General features: G+C 49.4%; 1 protein-coding gene across 1 annotated transcript in view; it reads left to right on the top strand.

Moving 5' to 3' along the window:
• Positions 1-13,321: 13,321 nt before the first annotated feature.
• Positions 13,322-18,911, top strand: part of SLC15A1 (solute carrier family 15 member 1) — a gene marked incomplete at both ends in the record, with an annotated part of 45,725 nt that continues 40,135 nt past the window's right edge. Inside the window, 3 exons of the mRNA XM_080689496.1 lie at positions 13,322-13,511; positions 13,713-13,798; positions 14,148-14,249. Coding sequence (XP_080545622.1) covers positions 13,322-13,511; positions 13,713-13,798; positions 14,148-14,249 — 378 coding nt within the window. The remainder of the gene's footprint in view (positions 13,512-13,712; positions 13,799-14,147; positions 14,250-18,911) is intronic.

The following is an 18,911-nucleotide window of genomic DNA, read 5'->3' as shown; positions in this document are numbered from 1 at the left end:
ATCAGCTACTACCTAGTGAAGTCCCTTTGCAACTCAGTGAGACCCTGCTTCAAAATAAAGAATTAAAAATAGGGCTGGGGGTGTAGGTCAATCTCTAGTACTGCAAGAAAAAAAAAAAACAAACATATCTAAATGAGTTTAGCTTGCCTATTTAAAAAACTCAGATTGAAGCCCGATGTGGTGACACACGCCTGTAATCCCAGTTTTTGGTAGGCTGAGATGGGAGGATTGCAGGTTCATGGCCAGAGCCAGCAACTTAATGGGGCCCTCTGCAACTTGGTGAGACCCTGTTTCCAAAAAAAGAAAAAAAGAAAAGAAAAGAAAAGAAAAGAAACAGTGGGTGTAGCTCAGAGATAGAATGCCCCTGCGTTCAAACCCCAGTACACCCCTTCAAAAAAAGGATGGGCAAAGTTTCTCTCTTAAGTCCAAATTCTTACAAATGGCCCTTGCCCATTGCAACTGAACAAATTTGAAATAGTGACTAAAAGGGAATATGCGTGTGTGTGCACGCACGTGAGCCTGTGTGTGTGTGTGTGTGTGTGTGTGTTACTTGGTTTTTTGTTTTTGTTTTGAGTTTTGCTAAGTTGCCAAGGCTGCCCTTGACCTTCCAAGGCTGCCCTTGACCTTCCAAGGCTGCCCTTGACCTTGCAACTCTCCTCCCTCAACCTCCCAAGAACTGGGCTTCCAGGCACAGCCTCACTCCTAGCCTAGCGCACATTGTGCATCTGTATTTTATTACACAGCACTTTCGCCTATGCTATTTCACTAAAACCTCTCTGTAACTTGATCAGATAGACAATGTTTGTATTTTTCTTTTTTCCTATGGCTGGGAAACCTGTACCTGCAAAAGGAAGGTGTCTTACCCAAGTTCATACCTCTGTTGCTTGCCTGAGCTGGAGTCCCTCCCACACTGTTGGCTCGGCCATGACCCTGAGCCGGCAGATCAGAGGTAGATGTATGCAAATCTTTCTCTCTTCATCATGAACACGGCTACCGCCTCTGACACCCCCTTTCTGTGGGCCTGACAGAACGAGGCATTTTATATAATGCTCCCCTAATCTACCACACCGCCTCAAGTTAAGCCATTAATTAATTACCTGCAGCTTTACATGTGAGGAAACTGAGGCTCAAAAAGGTAACCGAGCCCTTCATCAGTTCATCTGCCTTCAGACTTTGAAGGATGTTCCATGTGTTAGCAAAGGTCAGGGAAGGGAGGGTATAAACTTAACTATACACCTCTGAATATTTTAAATACTTTTATATTTTTGGTACAGGGGCTTAAATCCAGGAGTATTCTACCTCTGAGCTACACTCCCAGCTCTATTTTATTTTTTATTTTGAAATAGGGTCTGGCTGAGCTGCCGATGGCCTTACTATATTGCTGAGGCTGGCCTTGAACTTGTGATCCTCCTGTCTCAGCTTCCCAAGTACCGGGGTTACAAGTGTGTGCCACCACACCCATTTTAAATATTTTTGAGAAAACAAAATCCCAGCTGGCCACATGGACAGTCAGCCAGGGTCCTGCGCTCGCTTGGAAGGGCCCTGCCCTCCACAGAGGCTCTGTTGCCAGCCCCCCGGACTCTCAGTACCTTTATCCTTGGACTTGCATTTTGTAGGTGAAGTCTGGGGGACACCGGAGCCTGCACAAGTGGAGAGGGGATGGACGCACACACCTCCCACACCTGCCCATGTCGCCCCTGGCGTCCCGTGTTCACAGCGACCCAGGAGCGCAGATTCCCGGGGCCCCATGATGTGTGGGGTGCGGGGAGACCAAGTGTGGGCAGGTGAGGGGCGACATCTATGACTGGGTTAACCCGGAGGGGCCGCGCTTTCTAGCCCAGCCACAACTTCTCCCATTGCAGAGAGAAGCCGATGATGTTCTAAGAAGCACAGCAGGGGACCCTGCCTTATCTTTTTGTACTCCTGTTCCCTGTGTCAGCCAGTGACTTATCTTAAAAGTAATGACACAGGGAGAAAATAAAAGAGCCACCACAGGGCTCAGGGCTCCCTGCCCAGGAAGCCAAAGGCTGGGGGTGTTGGTCAAACGGCAGAGTCCTTTAACCACCTAGAAGGGCTTGAGTCACCCCCTTCAGGCAAATAGATGGTTTGGAAGAACATATTTGGGGTTGGTTCGTTTGTTTTAAGGAACATATTTTTGTAAATAATTTTGGTCATTTTAGGGCATATATAATCATTAGAGAGAAACAAGCAGTGTGGACCTTGTAACAAAACAATACTGCTTATTGGGGTTACTCATTGACAGCCTGGAGGGTTCTGGTCTTCTATGGCTTGCAGTTTTCTCTTTGCCTGCTTGGTAGATTTGCATCTTAGGGAAACTGACTCAGCCCCTTAGTGAGGGCCTGTATATACCCTGCCAGCCTCCTGCTGTCCACCCTGTGGTCGCTCCTTCCTTCCTTCCTTCCTTCCTTCCTTCCTTCCTTCCTTCCCTCTTTCCTTTCCCCCCCCCTCCTCCTCCTCCTCCTCCTCCTCCTCCTCCTCCTCCTCCTTCTTCTTCTCTTGGGTATGTGTATGTATGGTACTAGGGATTGAATCCAGGACCATCGTACTTCCAAGCTATGCCCCTAAAGCTCCTTTTTCCCCTGTTTTGTTTTGGTTTTGAATCAGCATCTCCCTAAAAAAATTTACTTATTTATTTATTTGTGTGTGTGTGTGTGTGTGTGTGTGTGTGTGTGTGTGTGGTACTGGGGGTTGAACCCAGAGGCATTCTACCTCTGAGTTACATCCCCAGCCCTACTTTTTAGTTTTTATTTTGAAGCAGGGTCTCTCTAGGTTGAGAGTCTCACTGTTGGCTGAGACTGTCCCGGGACCTGCTATCCTCCTGTCTCAGCCTCCCAGGTAGGAGGATTACAGGCACCACTACCCCTGCTTTTTTCCTCTGTTGAAATGGAGCTATTCCAAGAAAGAGTAACACCTAAAGGCTTAGTCATACACGTTGCTATAACACAGTGCTACAGACTGGGCAATGCCTAAGGAGGAGCAATGGATTTTACAGGTATGCAGACTGAAAAATCAGGAGCAAAGCTTTCTATCTGGTGGGGCCTCCTGTTTTGGGGGGGTCGGGAAAGAGGGGGTGACACTGAAGATTGAACAAAAGAGTGCTCTACCTTGAATCTACACCTCTAGCCTCTTAAATCTTTTTTTTTTCTTTTTTAAATAGGACCTCACTAAGTTGCTGAGGCTGCCTCCATCCTCAAGTACTGGGATTAGAGGCCACTGGGCCTGGCTTGGTGAGGGCCTTCTTCCTACATGTTCATGTGGCGGAGGCATCGCCTGGTGATGCGCTAGAGAGAGCAGAGGCTTCTTTGATAACTAACCTGCTCCCGGGGTAACACCTTAACTCACCCGTGCCTGGGGCGAGCACCCACACTACCTGGTCCCATCTCCAGGTACCACTTCTCCATACTGTGGCATTGGGGATCAAGTGTCCAACGTGGGCTAAACCGTAGCAAAGCTTATCAGGAGTTTGGATGGGTGCCAGTGCTCCAGAAGGAGTATAAATTTTAATGGGGAGGGAAAATATGGAGACCTGGTAGCTAGGGAAGCCCAGGCATTTGAGGGACAAATCCTGTTCTCCCCATTCCCGGCTGCATGACCTAGGCTGATGTAACCAACCTCTAGGTGCAGCAGTCTCCTCCTTCAAATATAAATAACAATGCTCCCCAAACAGCAGCCACTGGGTAAAGGGGGCCTCTTGAGTCTTTGAAACTTTCTGTAGCAGAAGCATTAAAAACAACAACAAAAATAATGGTCCCTGGTGAGAGGATGCACCCATCTCGATGGAGGAATTAGGAGAGATAAAGATGTAGTGTGTAATCACCGGGCCGGCATAGGGTAAGTGTGTAATAAATATTGATAATTACTCCCCCACGCTGGAGGTAATTAAGATTGATAACTACATTTGCAAACAAGAGCTGCAGAATGGGTTCTAAGTGAAGCTGTTTTGGTAAAGTGAACGTATCCATGAACATACATTTTTATCGCTTGTCATCTGGAGGCTGTAAATAGGACATTACAGTTTGGTGCAAAAGGCAGGGTGGGACTAAGTCCTCCGAGAACCTTTTCCAGGTGCTGGTTTTAGTTGCTTCATATTCTGAGGACTTGGGGGTGATGTGCCAAGCAAGACACGTAAATTTTGCTTGCCAGCTCTTTGAAGGAACTGGGGTTCCAGCTCCTTCTCTCTCTCTCTCTCTCTCTCTCTCTCTCTCTCTCTCTCTCTCTCTCTCTCTCCTCTCTCTCTCTCTCTCTCCTATTTTCCAATGGCCTCCAGATCTCTTTACCTCAAATCCCCAGCTGATGCTACCCCTCTGGGGACCTCACTTTGAGAAGCACCGGTATAGAACTTTTGTATGCAGGTTCAGCAAGAAATGAGAGTCCAAGGGAACGTGCCAATTAAAGCCTTTATTAGCCAGCGGCGGCACCCTCAGTCTAGAAATCTGACGAGAGGGGCACCCTGACTGGCCGGGGGTAGGGCTTATAAAGGAGAAACCACAAGGGGGTGAGCCATCTATTATGCTAAAACAAGCAAGCGAGTTTACAGAAACTTGAGGTTAGCTTATCCAGGATGCAAGGTCCGCTGTTTTGGTCAGACTTTTGGGAGGAATCCTTTGTCCACCACAAATCACAGGAATTTCAGGTGGGAAGATGGGCCATTATGATTTTAAAAGTATGGGCCTATTGAGTGCCATCGCCTAAGCGACAGGCCAGATGGGCTATTGTGATTACAAGTGCGGCCTGTTGAGGGCTTTTGCCTAAGAAAGAGCAGACCCTGCAGGTGAAGAGAATGAAGTTTCTAAATTTTAAAACTTTATTTTTCTCCATTCTTTCCAGTTTGCCTCCTTTTTACTTCTGCCATTATAGAACAAGAGTGCATACAGAGGCCCAGGATCCCAAGGTTTATGATTTCAACAGCAGACACTCCACCCTGCAGAGACTGCTGACCCAAGGCTCTGCCTGGGCCCAAGTGACCACAGGGGCATCTTGGAAGCGCTTCCTGCCGCCCACAGTGTCTTTGGGCAACATCAGCCGAGCCTCCCTGTGCAGCAGTTAGGCACGGGTGGGCAGAAGTTTCTCCCTCCTCGCAAGGGCTGTCCCTTCCTCGCCCCGCTCTCCAGCTCCCAAAGTATGGCCGGGGAATTCCCAATGGAGTCAGAGGAGTGGGTCAGCAAAGCAAGGCGTGCCCACACGCTGGCCTGGCGTGCTCTTCAGCCTTACAGAGGAGGGAGTCCTGCTGACCTGGCTACAGCAGGGAGGGACCTCGAGGCTGCTCTGCTGACTGAAGGAAGCCAGTTCCTCCAGGACCTGTGCGCACCACCCCACCGACCTGAGGAAGTGAAGCAGTGGTGACCGGGCCTGGGAGAGGGTTTTATAAGACAGTAGCCACTCACCTTCCATTCTCTTCTTAATGTTCCGCTCTGTTTGCAGAACATGAACTTCCTGCATCAGACAGACGGGAAAACAAAAAGAATCTGAAGAGGAGCGCTTTGATTTTTGTTGATTTTGTTTGATTTTGGTTTTGTTTTTCTTAAAGAGATGAAATGTAGACTCCTCCAGGAATGCTTTCAAGAATTCAGACTTCAAGTAAAGCCAGGCAGGAATGTACAGAACTCACATATGCATGGACACACACACACACACACACACACACACACACACACCCCACAATGCCTGCGTGCCCTGCCAGGGCATCCCAGCAACATCAGCATCACATAAGACTTGTTAAAAATGCAAATTCTCCAGTCCCAATCAGGACCTCTGGAGTCAGCCAATCTGGGGTGGGGCCTGGCCACCTGCATTTTAACAAGCCCTCCAGGTGACTGGTGACCTCTGACACAGGGAGTCAGTGTGCCTGGCCTGGAGCAGCTGTTCCTTGGCCTGGCCCCACAGGGCCTCGGGCGACCCCTGTGGCGCATCTGCTGTAACTGGTGACAGGTGTTACTCTGACGGGACTCTGGTGACCAGAACCTAACTTGTGCTTTAAGGGTGGAGCCCGGGCAGCCCCGCCTCGCACACCTCCAGTCGCCCGGTAGCTGGCTGGGCGTGGAGACAAGGGCAGAAGAGCTGGACTCCTCCTCGCCAGTCCAGTCTCCGGGAGCCCTCGAAGCCGCCACCATGGGTAAGTGCTCGAAGCCCGTGGGGGCGGGGACGCAAGGAACACGGGAGCCCCGACAAGTCTATCCCAGCAGAGCAGGTTGGGGCGCTGCCAGGAGATGCCTCTGGGTGGTGGCTGCACTGGAGACCCCGTCCCTACTGTCACTGAGCAGCTGGTGCTGGAGAGGCGCTGGGTGTCAGGGGGCAGCACCATGAACACAGATGAAATGGTAATGGGTTGACTGGAAGAGCTGAGGCCCAGAGGTTGTAGGTCTCCTCCCTGGTAGTCAGAGGGCTTCTCTGGAGCAGATGTGGAGAGGCCCCCAGGATCCTGCAAGAACTCTCTCTGGTCCTTGTGTCCCCACCTGGGCACCACAGTGCCCTGGGCCACTTGAAGGTGACTTGGGTGTGTAGGGGATGGCAGGCAGGACTGATCTTGGTGATGGGCAGGGCCAGCAGCTCTCCAGTGGCCACCATGGCCACCTTTACACTTATCTCTGGCTGGGGAGGCGACAGGGCCTTCTGAGAAACTGGACAGTCAGAGGAGAATTAGAGCCATCTCTCTGGGGCCCGGGTTCAGGGTCTACCACTGTCCCCAGGTATTCAGAAGAGGCACAGAAAGCCCGCAGCTGGTCCTTTTTATTTGTGGTTGGCATGTGTGTGGGTGGAGACATTCTACCTCCAAGCTACACCCCTAGTCCTTTTGACTTTTTGTTTTGAAATGGTCTCCCTGGATTTCTGACAATCTGGCTGCTTCTGGAGTCTGTCCTTGAGTTAATTAATTAATTAATTAATTAAATTATTGCAGTGCTAAGGATTGAACTCAGGGGCATCCTCCCTCTGGGCAATACCCCCAAACCCTATTTTTTATTCCTTATTTTGAAACAGGGTCTCACCAAGTTGCAGGGGACCTCACTATGTAGCTGAGGCTGGCTGTGATCCAGCCTACGATCCTCCTGTCTCAGCCTCCCGAGCACTGGGAGTACAGGTGTGCACCACCACTCCCGGCCCAGCAGCTGGTTCTTGAGAGATCAGGAGTCTGGGGAAGCAGATAGGATGCAGCTTGACTCCTGTCCCTCTCCTGAAGTAGTGCAGACTCGGAAGCCGGGCCCGAGAGAGGAAGGTCAGCCCAGCCCTCCTCTCCCTCAACGATGGGTCAGCTTGGCCCAGCGACTGTGCCTTGGATGGGCACAGGCTCCTGCTTCTCAGGCATTGCGGAGGAGGCTCTGAACTTGGCTGGCCGGTGTCCAATTCCAGTGCCACACTTGCTAATCCTACTTTTGCTTCAATAAGGAAGCTCTCTGGGGTTGCACAATATAGGTTCAGAGGTAGAAATAGTGAGTGGTTCACACTTGGGACTTTTAAGTGTGGCCAACTGTGCTTGTTCCTAAAAAGTGCTTCAAGGCTGACTTGGGGGGAGGCTGCCAGGGTACCCAGCTGGCCTCACAGGGACTCCTGGGCAGGAGTTTCAGGACCTGTTCTCAAACACAGTCCACTTGCCACCTCGTGCTACCTTTTCTGGGAGATGCTTAGAAGTGTTTATGTTGGACCAAGCAACTCACACCTGAGTAGCATCTATGTTGAATCAGAATTCTGTGGTCTGTGATTAGCACCTTTTTAAATTTTTGGTGCTAGGGATTGAACTCAGGACATTCTACCTCTGAGCTACATCCCTAGCCTTAACTTTTTTTTTTCAAGTTTGAAACAGATTCTTACTAAGTTGCTGAGGCTGGCCTCAAACCTGCAATCCTCCTGTCTTAGTCTTCCAAATACTGAGATTACAGTTATAAGCCACTAAGCCTTATGATTAGCACTGTGTGTGTGTGTGTGTGTGTGTGTGTGTGTGTGTGTGTGTGTGGTACTGGGGACTGAACCTAGGGCCATTCCACCTCTGAGCTACACCCCCAGCCCTATTATATTCTTTACTTTGAAACAGTCTCACTAAATTGCAGAGGGCCTCACTAAGCAGTTGAGGCTGGCCCCAAACCTGTGATCCCCCTGTCTCAGTCCCCCAAGTACTGGGATTACAAGCCTGTGCCACCACGCCCAGCAATAATGGCTATGATTAGCACTTTTAACAGCTGTCAAATGTAGCATTCTGGTTCTTAGCAAATGAATGAAGAGTTGGCTCTTGGAGCAGAGTTCGAAAGGAATCCACACTTTCTAGTTTGCAACTTGGCCCTTAAGTGGGTTTTTTTTCTTTTCTTTTTTTTTTTTTTTTTTGCAACTGAGATTGGCACAGCCGGTGAATAGCAGCAGTTTGATTTTTTTTTTTTTTTTACCAAAGTCTCAACTTCTCAATATCATGTAAGTGAAAAAGTAATATTCAGAAGTTTTTTTTTTTTTAAGTTTTAGCAACTTACTCCCTTGCGAACAGATCTTTGGCACTCAGATTATGCCAAAATTGTTTCAGAGGCTGGGTAACAGTTGTAATATTCTCTTAGCAGGAAATGGTTCTCAGAGAAACTTGTGCTGTGGCCACTGATGTCCGCCCCGAGAGATGGCAACACACGTCCCCCCACTAGGTTCCTTCGCTCCCCCTAGGAATTGGGGTTGGGGTCAGAGATTATGAATGACACAGAGTACTGGGGACAGGAGGAGGCTCAGAACTGTGCCATTAAGGCAGTCAGTACTCAGTAACATTGGCCTGAGCACCCACAATAAATAGCTGAGCAACTCCTTGGGATGTGGCGACAACAGCTAAACCCACTGCGGGGTCTTATTGGGATCATGAACCTAAAATCCGGTGTTAAAGTGGGGGCCGGCAGCCTTTTCTGGAGCAGACCAGGTCGCAGATAGTCAGCTTTGTGGCCGTATGGTCTGTGACATCTCCCAACCCTGTCCTTGGAGTGCCAGAGCAGACAGATAAAATGTACCCAGGTGGGTGGAGATGTTCCAATAAAACTTCATTTATGGGCACTGATGGTCAAACTTTACATAATGTTCATGTACCACAAAATTGTCTTTAATTTTTTTTGAATCATTTAAAAACATAAAAACTAGCTGGTGCGGTAGTGCATGCTTGTAACCCCAGGACTTGGGAAGATGAGACAGGATGATCACGGGCTCGCGGCCAGCCTCAGCTACTTAGTGAGGCTCTCTGCAACTTAGTGAGACCCTGTTTCAAAATAAGTAATCAAATAGGGCTGGGGGTGTAACTCAGAGGTAGAATGCCCCTGGGCTCCATCCTCAGGACCAGAAAACAAAACAAGCAAAAAGACCAATGTAAAAACCAATCTCAGCCATACAAAGACAGATGATGTTGGGTTGGGCTCATGAGCCTCGTTTTGCCGACCCTCGCCTAAAGCACCTTCTCAGGAGCTGGGCCTGGTGGCACAGGCTTGTAACGCCAATACTTGGGAGGATGAGACAGGAGGATCTCAGGTTTGCTGCCAGCCTTAGCAACTTAATGAGACCCTGTTTCAAGATTTTAAAAAAAGGGGGGGGGGAGAGTGTGCTGCGGGTATAGTTTGGAGGTAGAATGCCCCTGAGTTCAATACCCAGTGCCAAAAATCAAATGTACTTTTTCCGGGTTGGTGTTGGAGGGAAGGCTGCTTTCCAGAGGACTCTGGTTGGGTGAGGTCTCTGAATGGCTGAGAACGTCTCCCCTGCTGGGAAGAAGCCCCAGGGATGTTTTCAGTGAAGATTCAGAACATATGTCCCTCTCCTCTCCTACCCCTCCCTATCTAAAGCTTGGCAAGCTTCTCTGCAGACTGGTACCCCCCAGATCATACCTCACGCTTTCGTCCTGAAAAACCAGGGATCTTGACGCGTTACTTGCCGCCTATTTGACTCTTGATCCCGGGAAGTTAGGTGCAAGGGTTAAGCTCTGCAACCCCGCCTCCAGCTGCCACACCTCCCGCTTACTTGAGAAATTTGCTCCCAGGGAAAGTATCTTTAGCCTGTGCCTTGGCCTCACAGCAGGCCTCCGGTGTGTTTGTTAGGAGTCTCCCTATCAGCTTCCCGCCTGAGTGGAACATGGAGGGCCAGCCTTGATGGTACCTTGTACCTGGCCATTTAAGTCTTTCCACATCTGTCCTCTCCCCGGAAGCGCTAGGTCAACCAAAGAACAGTGTTGAAGTGTTGGTGAAATCGCTATTCCTGCCAGGAGGTAGCTGTGTGCGCTGAAGGGGCCTCTGGCACGTGAACTTTGAGAAAACCTCTTCCTCCCACCCAGCAGCAAGAACAGAGAACTTCTAGCACTGAGTTCTCCTGTGCTGACCATGCGCTAAGCCGATGGTTTCCAAACTTTAGCCTGATCCGGGCTCACCTGAGCGAACGCCCCTTCTCACAGTGGCTCCCAAGAGCCTCCAGTTCAGCTGGATCCGGTGAGGCTCAGGGTTGGACATACAAACAAGTTCCCAGGATGTTCGTGCCGTTGGTTCCAGGACCACGCTTTGAAAACCACAGCCCCAAATGACTCTGAGTGACTCTTCTTGACCTTTGCCCATGTCCAGATTTTGCTATGGTGCCCTAAAAATTGGATAATGAGCCGGACATGGTGGCACACGTCTGTAATCCCAGTACTTGGGAGGCTGAGAAAGGAGGGCTGCAGGTTTGAGGATAGCCTCGGCAAGTAGTGAAACTCTCATCAACCTAGTGAGATTCTGTTTCAAAATAAAAATGAAATAGGGCTGGGGGTGTAGCTCAGAAGTCAAGTGCCATGGGTTCAATCCCCAGTGCCACCAAAAAAGACATTCCATTGTGGGAAGATGTCGTACAGCCTGGTCCCTGCATTGCTCAGGTGGGTCCATAGTCATAGGGAGGAAGCTTTGGGTTATGTTCATGGTAGAGTTTGGAAATTCACCTGGAGATGCTGTCCTGAAAGGGTGGGTCAATAGAAATGAAGGGCGTGAGGAGTGCATGTGGTCCAGCTGGGGCTGGCCCTGGGTGGGAGGGGTTACGTCACATTTATGCAGGTATTTATTTCCCATGGGAGGGTATAAAAGACCACTGCTGGAAGTGATTGTATCTCCAGGAGCAGGAACCCGAGTCCACAGACAATGTTACTCCCCTCTGGGTGTACTCCAGGGAAATGAGATCTGCAAAAGCCCACCCCGTGGCCGGTCAGCGCTGGAGGTTTGCCGTCTTCACGCTCAATCTTTTTCATGGTCCTTCACACTGTTACAGAATCTCCCTAGTGGAATTATTCAGTTTTTCATTTCCCTGGATATTTGATTAGTAATTTTCCGGCTGCACTTTGAGTTTCTGAACCATTCCATGAAGAACAGAACGTGGCAGGTAGAAGGTTTCCTTCATCAGCTGGTTGAGCTCCCAGGAAACTTTGCTGGCAGAAGGGCTGGCTAGCTGTTAGCCAGGCATGGTGGTGCACGCTTGTAATTCCAGTATTTGGGAGGCTGACACAGGAGGATCACAGTTCGAGGACAGCCTCAGCTACCTAGTGAGGCCCTTTGCAACTCGGTGAGACCCTGTTTCAAAATAAATAATAAAAAATAAGGTTGGGGTACAGCTTGGAGGTAGAATGCCCCTGGGCTCCATCCCCAGTACCGCAAAGAAAGAAACAAAAGGAGGGCCAGTTGCAGGGTAGGGAAGCTAGCGGTGGGGGTGCTGTGGAGCTGTGGGGGACACACAGAGGCGGGGCCTTCTCAACCATCTCAGGTGGGTTCCAGCCCTTGCAGGAGAGAAAGTGGGTAGGTGTCCCAGGTGAGCTGATAAGGAAATATAAACAAGGGCGGGGGCTGAGGGCTGCCTGTGCATTCCTCTGTGATGACAGTAGAAGAATCAGAGCAATATTATCAGGAGACAGTGAGAATCATTGGCTCATAATACTGAGGTTACAACACAGACAATCAGGGAATTGCTGTTTCGTAACTGTGTTCCCTGATTTACGAGCACAGCTGCCACCAGCGGACAGGACAGGGTGAGAGGACACCTCAGAGCCGAGCATGGCGGTGCCTGCCTGTCATGCCCATACTGTGGAGACTGAGCCGGGAGGGTCACAAGTTTGAGGAAACTTAGTAAGACCTTCCACAAATAAGGGAGTGTCTATTTCAAAATAAAAAATAAATAAAAAGGGCTGGAGGTGTAGCCCAGACTTAGAATGCTCCTGGGTTCAGTCACCAGTACCAAAAAACAAAGTAAAATAAAATAAAATAAAAATAGAGGGGACGTCTGGTCTCAGTAGCTGGAAAGGGAAGAGGATCTTCCTCAGAGATTTAAGGAGGAAGGTATAGTTCCTCCTGTGGTTACCAGGCTGTGGGAGGGAGTCTCCAGTTGGAGAGGAGGTTTAAGTTGTCCACTTATTATGTGGGGGAAATGTGACTCTACACAGGTGCCCCTGAGGAAATATTGATTCAAGAATCAGACTAAAGTCTAGAAAATTCACAAACTGGACTTTGATAAGAAGGCCCACTTAAAGTTCTCAGACAAGCCAGGCATGGTGGTGCACGCTTTTAATCCCAGCATTTGGGAGGCTAAGACAGGAGGATCGCGGTTCGAGGACAGCCTCAGCTACTAGTGAGGCCCCTTGCAATTCAGAGAGACCCTGTATCAAAATAAAGACTAAAAAAAAAAAAAAAATAGGGCTGGGGGTGTAGCTTGGAGGTAGAATGCTTCTGGGTTCCATCCCCAGTACCGCAAAATAATAAATAAATAATAAATAAATAAAGTTCTCAGACTAGTTGGATGCAGTGGCATAGGCCTATAATCCCAGTGACTAGGGAGGCTGAGGCAGGAGGATCACAGGTTTAAGGCTAACATGTAGTCTCAAAATTTTTTTTAAAAAGTGCTGGCTCTAGACATAGTGGCTCATGCCTGTGCTCCTAATACTTAGGAGGTTGAGACAGGAGAATTGCAAGCTTGAGGCCAGCCTCAGAAACTTAGTGAGACCCTGCACAAGTTCTAGGCCAGTCTCCACAATGTAGCAAGAGTCTGTTTCAAAGTAACTTAGCAGCCAGGCATGGTGGCCATACATTTATAATCTCAGCATCTGTGAGGCTGAGACAGGAGGACCCCACAGGTTCGAAGCCAGCTTCAGCTACTTAGTGAGGTTTTTTGCACCTCAGTGAGACCCTATGTTAAAATAAAGAGTAAAAACTAGGGCTGGGGATATAGCTTGGAGGTAGAATGCCCCTGGGTTCCATCTCCAGTACTGCAAAAAACAACAACAACAACAACAACAACAACAACTACCAAAGTAACTTAGCAGATAACTTAGCAAGACTCTGTTTCAAAGAGAAGCTGCCACAGGACAATGAAGGCAGAGACGGAGTGCTACGTCTACAAGCTCAGGACAAGCAGAGTCCAGCTACCACCCAAAGCTGGAGAGAGGCCTGCCCAGAGTCCCCTCACGGCCACAGAGGGGACCAGCCCTGCTGACATCCGGCTCAAAGACTCCCAGCCTCCAGGGCTGCGCGTCGACAGATCACTTTGTTTCAAGCCAGGCCGGTTGAGGCTCACTCTACGGCAGCCCTAAAAACGAATCCACCGACCCAGAGCTGCACCAGCCTGAGCGGCGGCCGCTCACACTGAGGAAGGCAGTGTTTTAAAGCAACGTGAAGGCGAGGCTGTTGAACAACCAAGACAAACAGAGGCCCCGTGGAGGGATCAGAAATCTGCGGTGAAACAGCTCATCCCTCTCCCAGCGCAGGAGGAGAGGCCCCGGCACCAGCTACCCGGGCCCTGTGTGCTCAACAGAAAGTACCTCACCAAAACCCCACGGCGGATGGCTGTGAGGAGGTGCCCTGTTGTGAGAAGGAGCCAAAGCCGGGGGGCAAAGTCGTTTCCTGTTCTGTGTCTGCCTCCTGAGGGGCTACATGAAGCGCCCCCCTGGTCAGGACTCTAGGAAGAAGGGGCGATGGGCACCCCCACAGGCCTCTCACACGGCAGCTCAGCCACAGCCAAGCCTCTGCCCAGTGGCAGGTGTGGACGGGTGCTGGGTCCCCAGGGCCGATGCCCCTTCAGCAGCATCCTGCCAAGGTCATTTAATAAAACCCACCTGTTCCCATTAGCATAGGTTTCCTGTGTCTCTGAAGGAGCTTCCCGCTGTTAGGCTTTGACCGACCTTCTTCATCCTCAAGACCAGCACTCGCGTGCTGAACAGCGCGTGCCAGAGGACAGACCACATCCCGGCGGAAGCGGCTTCCTGGATGTCGCACATCTGTCTGCACGCACTGTGTCAAGTGGCTACTTGTTAAGGTGTCAGGAGTCGGGGGTTTGTTTGCTCACTGGAGAAGAGGTGGCAAGGGGAAATGATGCTTTTTCCACAAAGCACAATTGAAGTACAGAACATGGTGTCCGGGCTGTGTCCCAGTGAAGGTCCCCGCAGGGACAGCCCCCATCCCCCAAGCAATGGGGATGTCTCTCCTTAAGGAGACAGAGGTCCACTGGCCACATCACACTTCGCAGGGCAGCTTAGGACTGAGGTCACGTTTTCCTAATGCACAGGGAAGTGCTGTATGGACTCGCAGTGACCCCACGGGTGAAAATGTGGCAAAACCGTCTAATTCAAGAAGAAAAAAATAATCAGTCGGGCAAGAAACCGCATCCATGGAGTCACCTCAGGGACAAGCGCTCAGGTCACAGCCGAGGAGCCTGCTCTAAAGCTCCTGACCTTGAGAAGGGAGAGCTCAGTTGAGGCAAGAAAAGCACATCTCATTACTTGACCAGGTTCTCCATTTGGGAAAACAATCAAATCTAGCCTGTGATATCTGGCCCTCGCTCCTCTTCACCACCACCACCACCTTCTTCTTCTTCTTCTTCTTCTTCTTCTTCTTCTTCTTCTTCTTCTTCTTCTTCTTCTTCTTCTTCTTCTTTCCTCCTCTTCCTCCTCTTCTTCTTCCTCTTCTCCTTCTTCTCCTCCTCCTCCCTTCCTCCTCTTCTTCTCCCCTTCTCCTCCTCCTCTTCTTCTTCTCCCCCTCCTCCCCCTCCTCCTCCTCCTCCTCCTCCTCTTCCTCCTCTTCTTTTTCTTCTTCTTCTTATAATTTTACATCATATCAGGGTAGAGTGTTAGACAAATACATGCACACACTGTCATTGCCCTCCTCACCAGTTTTCTCCCACCCTCCTCCCACAAGCCTTTGAGATTAGAATCAGCAGTTCTTTCTTTTCTTTCTTTTTCTTTCTTTTTTTTTTTTTTGGTGCTACTGGGGTTCCTGGAAGCCCTTCTACTTCCGGGCTACACTCCCAGACCTATTTTTATATTTTTATTTGGAAACAGGGTCTTTTAAGCCAGAGCAAGCGACTGGCTTTGAACCTGCGCGATCCTCCTGTCTCTGCCTCCCAAGCGCGGGGATGACAAGCGTGCGCCACTATGCCCGGTGTTGGAATCGGCCGTTCTGTGTGCGTCTGTAGCGTTATTTCTGTTGCTGCACTCTTGATCACTGTTTCCCCACGCTCCTCCTAGTCCCCCTTGGCCACTCCCCTGGAGTCTCTGCTCATCTAGCTGAGGTCGCCCTTGTCTGTAGCGTTATTTCTGTTGCTGCACTCTTGATCACTGTTTCCCCACGCTCCTCCTAGTCCCCCTCAGCCACTCCCCTGGAGTCTCTGCTCATCTAGCTGAGGTCGCCCTTGTCTGTAGCGTTATTTCTGTTGCTGCACTCTTGATCACTGTTTCCCCACGCTCCTCCTAGTCCCCCTCGGCCACTCCCCTGGAGTCTCTGCTCATCTAGCTGAGGTCGCCCTTGTCTGTAGCGTTATTTCTGTTGCTGCACTCTTGATCACTGTTTCCCCACGCTCCTCCTAGTCCCCCTCGGCCGCTCCCCTGGAGTCTCTGCTCATCTAGCTGAGGTCGCCCTTGTCTGTAGCGTTATTTCTGTTGCTGCACTCTTGATCACTTTGTTTCCCCACGCTCCTCCTAGTCCCCCTCGGCCGCTCCCCTGGAGTCTCTGCTCATCTAGCTGAGGTCGCCCTTTTGCCAAATATCTCCAGCTCCACGTACAAGAGACAGCACACATCGGGTGTCCTTAGCATAATGTTCTTGAGTTCCCTTCGTTTTCCTGCAAATGGTTACTTTTGTTCTTCTTTATAGTTGAGTAAAATTCCACTGTGTGTATATTCCAAAGTTTTCTGGTCCATTCATCCATTGATGGACACCTAGGCTGGTTCCATACTCTGGCTATTGTAAACTGTGCTATTAGCATATTTATGCACGTGTGATTGTAACATTCTCATTTCCTTTGGGAAGTTGCCCAAGAGCACTATGTGGGATAACATCAAATTAAAAAGCTTCTGTGCAGCAAAGGAAACCATCAAGATACTACAGAATGAGAGAAAATCTCACCATACCCAGCTGACAAAGGTCTAATGTACAAAATATGCAAAGAGCTTAAAAAGCTTAATGCTAAAAAAAATTAAAAAGTGAGCAACCAAGCTGATCAGATACTTCTCAAAAGAAGAAATGCAAATGGCCAACAAATATACGGAAAAATGTTCATCATCTTTAGCAGTCAGGGAAATGCAAATCAAGGCTACACTGAGATCCATCTCACTCCAGTTAGGATGGCCACCGTCAAGGACTCAAATAATAAATTCTGGCCAGGATGTGAGAAATCAGAACCCAATTACACTGTTGGCGGAACCGTAAACTAGTCCAGCTGCCTCGGAATTCAACGTGGGGGTTTCTCAGAAGACTGGGAAGGGAGCTTGACTGCCTTCTTGGATCAGTCACAGTTCAATTTGCTCCTGCTAGGCTCCTTTGAAGTGGTAAATACTTTGTATTTCCTTAAAAGGCAGAAAGACAGATGACAGGAAGGAAGGAAGATCACAGGTTTGAGGTCAGCCTCAGCAACTTAGTGAGTCCCTGTTTCAAAATAAAACATGAAAGCTGAGAGTGTAGTTTGGAGCTAGAACACCGAGGGTTCAATCCTGAGTACCACAAAAAGGAAAGGAAGAAAGAAGAAAGAAAGGAAAGCAAGAGAGGGAGAGAGAGACCATGGTCTGACATTTTTCAGAAGCCAGAGCAACTCGCTCTGTCACCAGCAGCGGAAGGAGGCCCACGAGGGGAGTGTCCGGGGAGCCAGGGTGCGTGGCTGAGAGGCAGCCCGTGCGCACACGGCGTATGAAAGGGTCTGGCACGGTGGGAATGAGGACGAGGCCCATGGCTGGCGGGCTGGTGGAGGACAGAGCCGAGGACAGAGCCGAAGCCAGGCCCTGAGGCCTCAGATGCTGGCCGAGGACTAGGTCTTTACCTTCCAGGGAGTTGGAGACGGCCACAGGGTTTGAAAGCAAGTGTCTCCATTTGGGGACACCAAGCCGGTGGTGTGCGCATCAGACAGAGAAGCAGGGACACGCCATCCACCCCGTCATCACACCTCTGACCCTTTGTGCGACGCTTGTGAATAACTTAGGATAAACTGCACCTCCAGGGCCTTCGCCAGCCCTTGCTCTGGAAGGAAGCCCATCCACCAGTTCCCCAGATGAGGGTGTGGACTCCAGGGACACTCTTCTGTCTACCTCTCCATACAGCTTCAGAAATGCCATGCCAGCCAGATGCGGTGGTCCACACATGTAACCCCAGGACTTGGGAGGCTGAGGCAGGAAGATCACAGGTTCAAGGCCAGCCTTAGCAACTTACAAAACTCTGTTCCAAATACAAAAAAATCTAAAAGGGCTGGGTGTGTAGCTCAGAGGTAGAAACCCCTGGGTTCTATCTTTAGGACTTCAAGGGGAAAAAATAGAATCTCTAAATCGTCATGTAAAACTATGCTGTTCCGTCAGTTTAAAGCTCGGTTGTGGTAGGACATACTTTTCCCTCCACCTGAAGATAAGGTGCGAGCTTCCCCTAGACCTCAGCACAGCGCTTTGTTCCTTTCAACGTTCTTCTCCGGGCCCTTCACGTGCGAGGGCCTTCAGTCCTGCACCCCTGAAAACATTTCAGTCGACACGAGACTGCGTCTTCCCGTAATACTGCATGGTAACGGTGGGCCATCCATCTATGATTGTGTAAGGACACTCCATTCTGTCCATGTTTGTGTAAGTACACTCTGTTCCACCCACATTTGTGTAAGTGCACCCCATCATGTTCGTACAGTGCAATCAACTAACGAAGCATTTCTCAGAATATAGCCCTGTTGCTAGGTGACTCATGACTGTAATGATTCTAGGTAATAAAAAATGAAAGTTAGAGATTCTACCCCTAAATGGTTCCAAATATAAAACAAGCTTTTCTATAAGCAATTGGAAGTCAGTACATGAATGAAGAGTTTATTTTTATTATTATTATTAAGTAAATTAATTAATTAGGTACTGGAGATTGTATTTCTTACTTATTTATTTACTTATTTATTTATTGTGGCACTGGGGATGGAACCCCCCAGGGGCTTTCTACCTCTAGACTACACTCTCAGACTTATTTTATATTTTGTTTGGAAACAGAGTCTCACTAAGTTGCTGAGAGCCAAGGCTGGCTTCGAACCTGTGGATCCTCCTGTTTTAGCCTCCCAAGCACTGGGATTACAAGTGTGTACCACCACGCCTGCCTCCTTTTTAAAAATTTTTAATTTTTTAAAGCTGGGCATGATGGTGTACACTTGTAATGCCAGCATTTGGGAGGCTGAAACAGGCAGTTGGTGGACAGTCTCAGCTACTTAGTAGCTACTAAGTAGCTACTCAGCTACTTACCTTTGCAATTCAGTGAGACCCTGTTTCAAAATAAAGAATAAGAAATAGAGCTGGGGGTGTAGCTCGGAGGTAGAATGCCCTGGGTTCCATCCTCAATACTGCAAAAAATAATAATTTTTTTTTTTTTTTTTTTGGTGGTACAGGGGTTCCTGGAAGCCCTTCTATCTCCGGGATACACTCCCACAGGCTACACTCCTAGACCTATTTTTTTACCTTTTTATGTG

Source organism: Muscardinus avellanarius (genome assembly GCF_963383645.1).
Source record: "Muscardinus avellanarius genome assembly, chromosome: 2".
NCBI lineage: Eukaryota > Metazoa > Chordata > Mammalia > Rodentia > Gliridae > Muscardinus > Muscardinus avellanarius.
The sequence above is the reverse complement of the archived record's forward strand: the minus strand, read 5'-3'. Positions and strand labels throughout refer to the sequence as shown.